Source organism: Strix aluco, unplaced genomic scaffold (assembly GCF_031877795.1).
Source record: "Strix aluco isolate bStrAlu1 unplaced genomic scaffold, bStrAlu1.hap1 HAP1_SCAFFOLD_208, whole genome shotgun sequence".
In the NCBI taxonomy this organism is placed as follows: Eukaryota; Metazoa; Chordata; class Aves; order Strigiformes; family Strigidae; genus Strix; species Strix aluco.
The window spans coordinates 19,631-30,588 of NW_027436630.1; the positions used below are offsets into that span (position 1 = coordinate 19,631).

At 73.2% G+C, this 10,958-nt stretch overlaps 3 protein-coding genes across 3 annotated transcripts; 1 reads left to right on the forward strand and 2 right to left on the reverse strand.

Annotated features, from left to right (window-relative positions):
* Positions 1-424: 424 nt before the first annotated feature.
* AGPAT1 (1-acylglycerol-3-phosphate O-acyltransferase 1) lies at positions 425-3,941 on the reverse strand. The gene is made up of 7 exons (XM_074814060.1): positions 3,810-3,941; positions 3,049-3,238; positions 2,785-2,918; positions 2,277-2,452; positions 2,039-2,134; positions 1,893-1,965; positions 425-1,505 (listed from the first exon to the last, which is right to left on the reverse strand). Exons 2-7 carry the CDS (start codon positions 3,231-3,233, stop codon positions 1,345-1,347), a joined length of 825 nt encoding a protein of 274 aa, XP_074670161.1. The 5' UTR covers positions 3,234-3,238; positions 3,810-3,941; the 3' UTR covers positions 425-1,344.
* A 429-nt stretch (positions 3,942-4,370) lies between these two features.
* Positions 4,371-6,543, forward strand: LOC141919073 (E3 ubiquitin-protein ligase RNF5-like). Its single transcript, XM_074814061.1, has 6 exons — positions 4,371-4,567; positions 4,814-4,832; positions 5,012-5,112; positions 5,583-5,637; positions 5,929-6,034; positions 6,307-6,543. The coding sequence occupies exons 1-6, from the start codon at positions 4,443-4,445 to the stop codon at positions 6,393-6,395; spliced, it is 495 nt and encodes a 164-aa protein (XP_074670162.1). The 5' UTR covers positions 4,371-4,442; the 3' UTR covers positions 6,396-6,543.
* Positions 6,544-6,589: 46 nt separating this feature from the next.
* On the reverse strand, positions 6,590-10,954 carry ATF6B (activating transcription factor 6 beta; the record flags this gene model as incomplete). The annotated part of the gene is made up of 13 exons (XM_074814058.1): positions 6,590-7,072; positions 7,529-7,613; positions 7,695-7,803; positions 7,977-8,050; positions 8,333-8,420; positions 8,686-8,778; positions 8,897-9,067; positions 9,136-9,227; positions 9,553-9,738; positions 9,966-10,138; positions 10,430-10,612; positions 10,688-10,760; positions 10,841-10,954. Coding segments are annotated over 13 exons (1,620 nt in total), but the record flags the coding sequence as incomplete, so codon positions are not given.
* Between the last annotated feature and the right edge of the window lie 4 nt (positions 10,955-10,958).

A 10,958-nucleotide genomic window follows, 5' to 3' on the forward strand; every position in this document is an offset into this window, starting at 1 on the left:
CCCCCCCTGACAGCCCCCCACCCCTGCCATGTGTGGAGCAGGCGCTGGGGGGGCCCCTGCAGTACCTGGACCGGGTGGAGGCTCTGGGGGAGCAGCTGATGGACCTGGAGGAGCGACTGGGGGCCTGTGAGTGACCCCCCTCCCGGCACCCCCAGGCACGAGGGGACCTCCTGGGTCAGCCCACACCCCTGGGACCCCTATGGCATCCCATGACCCCCAAGACCTCCCCAAGATCCCTACAGGAACCCCCAGGGACCCTATGGCCACACAGGGAACCCCCCAAATCATCCTGGGACCGCCCCCTGTCCCCCTAACCCCCCCCATGTGCCCCCCAGGTGACTGCGGGGGTGGGAAGAACGGCTTCGGGCACAAGACTGGCTGACACCATTCCCATCCCCCCAACGACATCATCGCTCAGCCACCGTGACATCACGAGGCGCCACAACTGGGGGGCGTTTATTAAAAGCAAGGGGGCCCCGAGCCAGGGGCAGGAGGGAAATTTGGCAAAATCCGCCCCCCCTCCCCAATAAATATGTGGCATCGTCCCTTAAAAAGGGGGTGGGGCCTGTTCTGGCAGCCAATCAGCACGCACCTCCCCCATGCTGCCCCATGGCTTGGGACCCCCCAGTCCCCAAATAGCACTGGCCATTGCAGGGGGTCAGCCTTGTGTCCCCCCAGGAGCCGTGGGTCAGTCCGTGGGACCCCCACGTTGGGGTCTGGAGTGGGTCAGTCCGTGGGACCCCCACGTTGGGGTCTGGAGTGGGTCAGTCCGTGGGTATCCCCCCACGTTGGGGTCTGGAGTGGGTCAGTCTGTGGGTATCCCCCCACGTTGGGGTCTGCAGTGGGTCAGTCTGTGGGTAACCCCCCCCCGCGGGGGTCTGGAGTGGGTCGGTCCGTGGGGTCCCGCCGTGGGTCATACCGTGGTCCCGCTATGGGTCACTCCGTCAGCCTTCCGTGGGTGCCGCCGTGGGTCAGACCACGTCCCCGCTGCGCGTCCTGCCGTGGGTCTGTCCGAGCTCTCCCTACAGCTCCTGCCGCGGGTCGATCCGCGCGCCGTGGGTTGCTCTGTGCCCGCTCAGGGCTCGGTCCGTGTCCCGCCGTGGGGCAGGCTGCGCCTTTCCTACAGGTCCCGCCTCGGGCCGCTCTGCGCCCCGGGGTCGCTCCGTGCCCCGCTCGCGGGCCCGTGCCCCGCCGCGGGTCAGTCCGTCTTCTACGCGTGGGTCAGCCTGTGCCCCGCTGGCGGGTCCGCCCGCGCTCCAGCTGAGGGTCAGCCCCTGTCCCCGCCGCCGTGGGGCCGGGCAGCGCCGTGGGGCAGCGGGCGGCCGCGGGGGGCGGCGGGGCGGGTCACTGGGGGGCGGGGGCCGGCGCCGTGGGGCGCAGCTCGGCCGAGAGCGCCTCGAAGGCCTCCAGCATGGCGGCGCGGACCCGCTCGGTGAGCGCCGGGACGTCGGCCGGGCCCAGCCCCCGGGTGGGCAGCGGGGGCAGCACCTGGATCACGCACTGCCCTGGGGGCGGGGGGTCGGGGGGTGCCCCATAGCCGCCCCGCAGCCCCCTGGGCGTGGGGCCCCCCCAGGTACGCCCCAGAGCCCCACACACCCTCCTCCATGCACTCCACAGCCACCCATTAGCACCCCCAAAGCTCTTCCCATGTACCCCACATGCCCCCCAGACCCATACGTATCCCCCCCAGCGTCCCCATGTGCCCCCCGGCTCCCCAGACCCATATGTGTCCCCCAGCCACCCCTCCAGCTGCCCCCTGGACTCCCCATGTGCCCCAATGCCCCCGCCCAGCACCCCCAGACCCACGTGCCCCAAGACTGCCCTAGTCCCACGTGTCCCCTCGACTCCCCACACGCCCCCGGGCCCCCAGACCCAGGTCCCCAGCCCCTCACCGGCCGTGAACCTCCGCTCCTGCTTGCTGTAGAAGTGCTGGTAGGAGGAGATGACGATGGGGACGACAGGGACCTGGGGGGCGGGCGGGGGGTGAGGGGCACTGCCCCACGGCCGCCCCATGGCTGCCCCACGGCCGCCCCTGTACCTGGGCCTGGACGGCGAGGTGGAAGGCGCCCCGCTTGAAGGGCAGCATGGAGCCGCTGTGGTTGCGCGTCCCCTCGGGGAAGACCCACACCCGGACCTGGGGGGAGACGGGGGGCTGCCCCACGGCGAGGCCGAGGGCACCCCACGGCAAGGGGGGGGTCAGCCGGGGCTGCCCCACAGGCCACCCCCGCCCCAAGGCCACCCCCAGCCCCCCGGCAGCCCCCCAGCGCCCCACTCACGTCCTGGCTGAGCATGGTGTGGGCGGCCTCGGCCATGACGCTGATGGCGTCGTGCGTCCGCTTGCGGTCGATGAAGATGATGCCGCCGAGCCAGCAGGCCACCCCCACGGCCCCCATGTACAGCAGCTCCCGCTTGGCGATGGGCACGCAGCGGTCCGGCAGCACCTCCATCATCCCTAGGGGCTGGCGTTAGCCGGGGGGCCGCCATGGGGCTGGGGGGCAGCTACGGGGCCGGGGGTGGCGATGGGCACGCAGCGGTCCGGCATCCCTGGGACCGTGTCAGCCGTGGGGCAGCCACGGGGCAGCCATGGGGCAGCTGTGGGCCGGGGGCTCAGCAGCGGGGGTTGAAGGGTGGCCATGGGGCAGGGGCCAGGCTCAGGGGCAGCGCCGTGGGGCGGCTGTACCCCGGTGCTTGCTGTGGGTCAGGAGGGGACACGGGGAACACAGGGCAGGGCTGAGGGGTGGCCGTGGGGCAGCGCGGTGGGGCAGCGCCGTGGGGCGGGCGTACCCAGCAGGTCGAGGGAGCTCTGGTGGTTGCTGACCACAACGTAGGGCTGCCGTGGGGGGAAGTGCTGGGCGCCCCGAACCGCCATCCGGATGCCGTAGAGGTGCTTCACGTGCTGCATCAGCCCCCGGATGATCCTGGCCGGGGACAGGAGATGACGCCGGGCACCCACCCCCACGGCCGCCCCGACCGCCGCCTGCGACCCCCTGACCTCCAGGGGGGCGAAGGGGCGGCCCAGCCCCGCGTCCCCCCGCCCCGCGCCCCTACTTCATGTTCTCGACGTCGCGGCCGCGCAGGGCGCAGAGCGGGATGGCCACCAGCGCCAGCACCAGGATCCAGCCGTTGTAGAAGCCCATCTTGCAGAAGAAGCGGAAGGAGCCGCTGCGCTCGTACAGCACCGGCAGCAGCAGCAGCGCCAGCGCCAGCGCCGCCGTCCCCACCGTCACCTCCATGGCGCCTGCGGGCCGCCGTGTCAGGGCGGGGGATGGACCCGGGTCCCCCAGACCCCGCCGGGACCCCCAGAACCCGCCGGGACCCCCCAGCCCCCAGGGGGATGCCTGAGCCCTGGTGGGACCCCTAGACCCGTCGGGACCCCCACCCTCCCCCCACGCCCGTCACCAAAAGCCCCCAAACCCCCTTGTCTGACCCCAAAACACTGCGGGGTCCCGAGCCCCCTCCCACCGCGCAGGGACCCAAACCCCCATCTTCAGCCCCAAAACCTCCGCGTCCCCCCGGCTCCGGGCACCCGCCGCCCCCCGGGACACCCCCGGAACACCCCCGGGCCCTGGGGCGCTGCCGGGCCGGGCCCCTCCCACGCCGGGACGGGCGGGGCCGCCCGGGACGGGCCCGTGGGCGGCGGCGGCGGCGGCCCAGGGCGGCGGCCCAGGGCGGCGGCCCGGGGCGGCGCTCCCCCTCCCCGCCCGGCCCAGGCCGCGCCCCGGCCCGCGGGCCCCCGCCCCCCCGGGACCCCCAGGACCGCCCCGAGCTCCCCCAGGCCCCGGCCCCGCCCCCCCCCCGCTCCCCGGTACCGGGCGGGGCCGGGCGGGGCGGCGGCTGCGGCGGCGGCGCGGGCCCTTCCCGGCGGCGGCGGCGGCAGCGGAAGCGGCGTCGCTGACGGGCGGCTCCGACGGCCAATGAGCGCCGGCCGCGCTGGCCGCACGTCCCGCCCCCCGCCCTGCGCCGTTCCCGTGGCAACCAGGCACGGCGGCGAGGGGGGGAGAGGGGGTGGGCGGAGCCGCGCGTCGCCACGGCAACGCCGCCGCCATCTTGTTCCGTCCCTCCGGAGGAACGGCGGGACGGCGGGAGCCGGCTCGCACGCTGATTGGGCGGCGCGGCGGCCCGTTAGGGCGGGGCGGCCAATCAGCGCCGGTCATCGCGCCCCCTGGGGGCACCGCCCTTCAGGAGGAGGTGAGCGGCGGTGAGTTGGACCAATAGAAAGAGGCGGCCCCGCCCCGTTGCCGGGAAACGGGGCTAGCGGGTTTGACTGCTGATCGCTCCACCCAATAGCAACGCGCCAAACGAGCGCCACCTTCTTGGGGGGTGGGGCTCCGCGCCCCGCCGCCGGTTAAAGGGAGCGGAAGGCCGGCTGGCGGTGACTGGCGGGCGGGGCGTCCAATGGGGCGAGGCGGGACGGGGCAGGCGGGGCTGCACGGAGGTAGAAGATGGCGGCGGGGGCGCCGGACGGGGGCCCCGAGGGGCCAAGCCGCGGCGCCGGCGCCTTTGCCTGCAACCTCTGCTTGGAGCCCGCGCGCGACGCCGTAATTGGCCGCTGCGGGCACCTGTACTGGTGAGGGGCGGGGCTGGGGCGGGGACAGGGGCGGGGCTTGGGCCAGGGGGGCGCTGGGGTGGGCTGTGGGGCGGCGCCATGGGGAGCTGGGGGGGGCTGTTGGGAGGGTGCGGGGGGTACAGGGTGGGCTGGGGGTCGGTTGCTATGGGGCACAGGAGTCGGTGGGCGCTGGGCGGGGGTGTGGGGCAGAGCTACGGGGGGGGACAGGCCCCGCGGTGCGGCGCTGACGCGGGTCCCCCTTTGCAGCTGGCCCTGCCTGCACCAGGTGAGTGACCCCCCGCGGGGGGCTGGGGGTGCCCAAGCTGGGGCTGTCCCCGTCTAGGGGGCAGGGGGCCCCCGTCTGTGGGGCAGGGAATGCCCCGACCCGTGGGCCTGGGGGTGCCCCAGTGTGGGGCTGGGTGCCCCTGCCATGGGCTCCGTGGGGCAGCGCTGTGGGTCCCACAGTGGCTGCTGACGCGGCCCCGCTGCGCTGTCTGTGGGGCTGGGATCAGCCGTGACACCGTCGTGCCCCTCTACGGGCGGGACAGCGCCCGCCGCGACCCCCGGTGAGGGGCTGGGGGAGGACCGGGGGGGGTATGGGGGGCTGGGACCACCAGTGAGGGGAGCTGGGGAGGGGTATGGGGGGCTGGGACCACCAGTGAGGGGCGCTGGGGGGGTTGGGGGGGCTGGGACCCCCCGTGAGGGGAGCTGGGGAGGGGTATGGGGGGCTGGGACCACCAGTGAGGTGGATGGGAGCTGGTTGGGGGAAGATGGGAGCCCCACTGCGGGGGCCTGGCGGGGTTTGGGGATCCACGGGGGACACGGGAGGCTGTGGACGAGGGTTTATGGGGGGGCTGTTGGGCGGGGGGGCGGTGTGAGGAGGGGAGGATGAGACCACGGGGATTGTAGCACACTGCAAGGGGAAGGGAACGTGGGGCAGGGCTGTGGGGTGGGCGTAAGGGCTGGGTGCCGGCGGGGGTGGGGGGCAGTGCTATGGGGTGTGGAGGGCCTGGGCCCTCCTCACCCACCTCCCCAGGCTGGAGACACCCCCCCGCCCCCGGGGGCAGCGCCCAGAGCCTGAGAGCCAGGGGGTAAGTGACCTCCTGCCCCCCCAGCAACCCCCATTCCTCTGCCCCACAACTGACCCTCAACACATCCCACCCCCAAGTGCCCCCACAGCCCCCCAAGTGCCACAATGACTCCCCCAAGGTGATACAGCCCCCAGCGTGCCCCCCCCCGGTACTGCCCCCACCCCTGACACCACCCCCCAACTGCTCCATGTCCCCCTCAGGCAACACAGTCCCCCAGGTGCCCCCCACCCCTCAACTCCTTTGTCCCCACCCTGATGACACAGCCCCCACGTGTCCCTGTCGCCCCCCCAGGTGCCCCCCACCGGCCCCGGCAGCAGCTTCCACGTCGCCTTCGGGTTCGGGGCATTTCCCTTCGCCCTCTTCAACGCGGCGCTGCATCCCCCCGCCGCCGGCACAGGTACGTCCCCCCAGGATCCCCCCCGTGGCCCAGGGACCCCCAGTACCCCCTGTACACCCCAAACTGCCCCAAGGGGACCCCCCCGGCATCTCTCTGTGAACAAAGACCCCCCCCAAGCGCCTCCAAATATTCGCCCTAGGTATCGGGGGCCTTTCCAGTCCCAATCTTGGGGTGCTCCTGAAAGGGGTGTGTTTCAGAGTCCTCCTTTCCAGTGGGGGTGTCCCGGGGCTCCCCCCACTGACAGGGAGTTTTGGGGTGTCTCACCCCCACAGGAGACGCTGCAGATCCCCCCCCAACCTCGCTGGACTCCGTCTTTCTCTTCATTGCTGTCGCCTTCTTCCTCTGGCTGCTCAGCGTCTGACCCTGGGGGGGCTCAATGGGGCTGGGGGGCTCCGGGACCCCTCTTCGATGCTGCAGGGGCCCTGGGTACCCCCATGGGGTTTTGCTGCCCCAATCCCCCCCAAACTCTGATTAAAGCTGCCCCCCCCCAGTCTGTTTTGGGGTGTTCAGATGCCCGCATACCCTCGTCCCTCCCCCTCAGACAAGGGCACATTTTTATATTTCTCATTTTTTTAATTGATCCGGGTAGAAAACAGCCCCGGGGGGCTCTGCCCCTTTAAGGGACAACAGGGGGCGGGGCTCCCCAGTAAGTGCTTGCAGAGGGCGGGGCCTCACCTTGGGCGCGGGGCTTGTCCGGGCAGGGAAGGCTCCACCCCTGAGCGCAGCCAGGGGGCGGGGCCTGTTCTCACACGGGCGGGGCTTGCTCCAAGTGGGTGGGGCTTTCCCGAGGGCGGGGGCTCCAGAACCCGAGTGAGCGGAGCTTGATCCCGGGGGCGGGGCCTGCCGCCGAGGGGCGGGGCTACCCACCAGCCCCCAGGTAGAGCGTGCGGGGGCGGCGGGGGGCGCGCGGGGGGGCGGGCGCCCGGCTGCGGTTGGCCGGGGGGGGCCGGCGGCGGACGTGGATGACGCGCGTGTCCATCACCTCGCAGTCCACCTGCATCATGGCCTCCAGGCCCCCCCCGCGCCCCGACAGGCTCTCTGGGGGGGGTGAGGGGTCAGCTGGGGACCCCCCAGGGATGAGAGAGACCCCACCCCCCACCCCCCCACGCCGGGAAAGAGAAAACCCCAGGGAGAGGGCGAAACCCCCCAACAGGTGACTCTGAGCCCCCCCCGGGGCAACAGGGGAAACCCCCTGGGGCAATGGGACCCCCCAGCCCAGCCGCCCCCAGCACAGGGAGCCCCAAGAAAATAAGGACCCCCCCACCTCCAAGCACTGGAGGACCCCTTTGGGGTGACAAACACACCCCCACCCCACTCCCCCCCGCCGCAGACATAAGATCCCACGGGCGCAATGGGGGTGACTCTGAGGACCTTGCCATCCCCCCAATATACACTGCCCCCCCTGGGGTGGGAGCACACACAGTGGCAGCCCCCCCCCCCGGGAGATGGGGCCCCCCCGCAGCACATGGGGGGCACTGGGGGGTCCCTGCTCACCGTTGAGGGCGGCTGCTGGCATCACCAGGGACATCTTCGGCCGCGATGTCTTGTTGTGGCTGATGGCCGGCAGCAGGAGGTGGTCCTGGGGGAGGACACAGCATTGGGGACCCCCCCAACCCCCAGCAGACCCCCGCAGCGTGCCTCCCCCCCCATCCCCCCATACCCGCCGGAAGGAGACGACGTAGAACGTGTCCTCGCGGCGGTCGATGGCAGCCAGGAAATGGGGTTCAGCCCGGTCGGGGCGGTAGAGCTGGAGCTGCCCGGGGGGGGCCCTGGGGGGACACAGGGGGGGTCAGGGGCAGGGTGGGGGCGCAGGGAGCACACACAGGGGTGGGTTTGGGGTGGAAATAGGGGTGGGTGGGGGTACAAGGGGAGGGGGAGAACATGGGAAGGTTCGGGGGGGACACGGGGGGGTTCGGGGGATTGTGCTCTGGGGGACTCTCACCTCTCTGGGTGGGGGGGGGCAGCCGGGACGAGGCGGGAGGAGGCCGGTGCCTTCCAGGGGGGTGAAGCCTGAAACTGCCCCGGGGGGTTCAGGGGGAGTACGGACGCCTCCAGAACCTCCCCTGACCTCCCAGCGACCCCCCCAACCCCAAGAATCCCCGCTGTGACCCCCCCAGCGCACCAGGACCCCCGTGGGATGCTACATCCCTCCCCAGGCCCCCCACCCCGAGCCCCCCCAGGCCCCCCACCCCACACCCCCACAGGAATCACCAAGAACCCCCCAGGGGCCACCAAGGGTCCCCAGAGCCCCTTGGGGGTCCCCCAGGTCCCCCCCTCACCCCGGGGATCCCCCGTTACCTGGCTGCGGGAGGGCCGGGGGGGGGACCCCGGTTTCCGTCGGTCAATCTGGTGGCGCCGGACCCACCCGCTGAGCTCATCCGCCAGCCTGGGGGAGTGGGAATGGGGGGCAGCGGCTCGCGGGGGGCTCATAGGGACCCCCTGCCCCAGGGCATGCTGAGGAATCACCCACAGTGCCCTCCCGCTCCCCGTGACCCCTGCCCCAGCACCCCTTGGCCCCCCCCAATCTTCCCATTGCCCCCCAGCCCCCCTCAGTCCTCCGTGCCTCCCCTCAACTCCCCCCTCCCCTTTCCCCACACCCCCCCAACATCCCACAGGCCTCCAGCCCCCTCCCCGTGCCCCCCCACACACACCGCAGGGATTCGGTGCGGTTGAAGTGGCGACAGTCGGACGCCCGGAACAGCCCGTCCAGCTCCCGCAGCGTCACCGCGCCCAGAGAGGCGTTCCTGGGGGGCCGGGGGGGTCAGGGGGGGGCACGGCGCTGCCCTGGGGCCCGCAGGGGTCAGCGGGTCCCGTTAGGTTTGGGGGGGCCAACGGAGGGGCCTGTCGAGGGGGTGCACGTACCTGAAGGGGGTCCTTCCGGGGGGGGCGGGCTCCTGGTGCGGCCCCAGGGGGGGTCCCCACGTCCGGGGCGGGTCGGTGGCAGGGGGGCCCCCCTCAGCCACCCCCAGGAGGTGCCGGCGGCCCCGCGGGGGGGGCTGGCGCCGGGGCTCGGCGGGGGGCGGCTGCGAGAGGCTGCGGGAGGGGGGCGTTGAGGGGGGAATGGCGGCAGCCGCAGGGGGGCTCCCCCCCCCAACACCCACCTGAGGGGGCCCAGGTTGAAGGCGAGGAAGAGGAGGAGGGCGGCGAGGCAGGCCAGCTTGCGGGGGCCCGGGATGGGGCGCAGCTCCGAGCTCTGGGGGCACGGGGAGGGGGATGGACGGGGGGGTCAGGCACAGCCCCCGGGGGCTCTGGTGCCCCCCTGCCCCCAACAAGGTTGTGTCCCAGGCGGCTGCCGCCCCCCAAACCCCTCCTGCCATGGGGCAGCCCCCCCTCCAGTGACAGCACATCCCGCACCCCCCGCGGCCCCGCCATGGTGCGACCCGTTGCCATGGTGACGAGACAGGCACAGGGTGGGGGGCACAGGCTGCACCATTACAAGCCGAGGGGGACGGTGCTGCCAGGGGACGGGGTCACCGCCCGAGCAGAGGGACCCCCCGCCCCGCGCCCGCAGGCCCCACCTGGCCCAGGAGAGCGTCGAGGCGTCGGCGCAGGAGCCCGTTCTCGCGCCGCAGGCGGTCGTTGTCGGCCAGGGCCTGGCGCAGCCGCTCCTCCAGCCCCTGCACGTACTCCTTGCGCCGGCGCCGCGACTGGCACGCCGACTCCCGGTTCTTGATCATCCGCTGCTGCCGCTTCAGCACCTTCGCCTGCGCCCGTGGGTCACCGGGGGGCCGGCGGGGGGGACCCCGGAGGTCCCAGGGGAGGGGGATGCCCGGGGGGATAGGGGACACCCCATGGGGAGGGGCATCCCTGGGGGAGAAGGGTCACTGTGGGGACGCGTGGGGTGGGGGCCGCCCCGGGAGGGTCAGGGGACACCCAGGAGTAGGGGTGGGGGAGGATCCCGAGGGGTCGGGGTGACGCGGGGGGTACTCACGTCGACCTCCTGGGGGCCAGGAGGGGTGGGAGCGGGAGCCGGGACGATGGTCTTGGCCTCGGGCTTGGGGGGGCCAGGGGGGGTGCGGGGGGTCCCCCGGCCAGGGGGGGGCAGGCACAGGAGACCCGGCAGCAACAGCTCGGCCGGTGACAGCAGCACTGCGGGGGCCGGCACTGCGGACCCCCAAAGCCCCCCGCTCACCCAGGGCCCCCAGAACACCTCCCCGTCGCTCCAGCCTCCCCATCACCCCCAAACCCCTCCCCGTCACCCTGCCCCTTCCAGACCCCCCACCAGCACTCCTGATCCCACAGCCCCGGCACCCCTCAGACCCCCCAAAACCCCTATGGTCCCCCCCCGCCCCAGACCCTCCAACCGCCCTCCCCATGGCCTCAGGCTCCCCCAAGCCCCTCCCTGCTGCCCCCGGTGCCCCCAGCACCCCCAATCTCCCACGGCCCCAGCCCTACCAGTGATGGCTGCGGGCAGGGAGGGGGCGGCTCCAGGCAGCGGCTGCAGCAGGATGGTCTGGGGGGGACTTGGGGTGGCCCCCCCAGGCACGGTGGCCCCTCCAGAGGGCTTAGGCTGGATGGGGGGGGTCCGGCGGCTTGGGGGAGCCCCCTCTGCCTTCACAGCCCGTGGCGCCTTCCCTGCTGCAGCACAGCATTGTCAGTGGGGGTGGCAGGACCCCCCCGGCACCCCCCAACATCTGTCTGTCCCCAGCTCACCGGCATCAGCGGGGGTGCAGGGCAGCGGAGGCGTCGGCTCCGTCTTCACCCCCAGCTCGGGGGGGCTGGGGGCCTGCAGGGACAGAGCTGAGATGGGGGAAGGGGGGCAGGGGCCAGTGGGGGGCAACGGGGCACCAGTGGGGGGGAACATACCCAGGCCAGAGGCTCGGAGGCAGAGGAGAGGCCGGAGGAGTCGGAGCAGTGGGACGAGGTGGGGGACCCTGGCTCCGACTTCACCTGCAGGTCTGGGGGGGGGCGGGGGCAGGAGGCT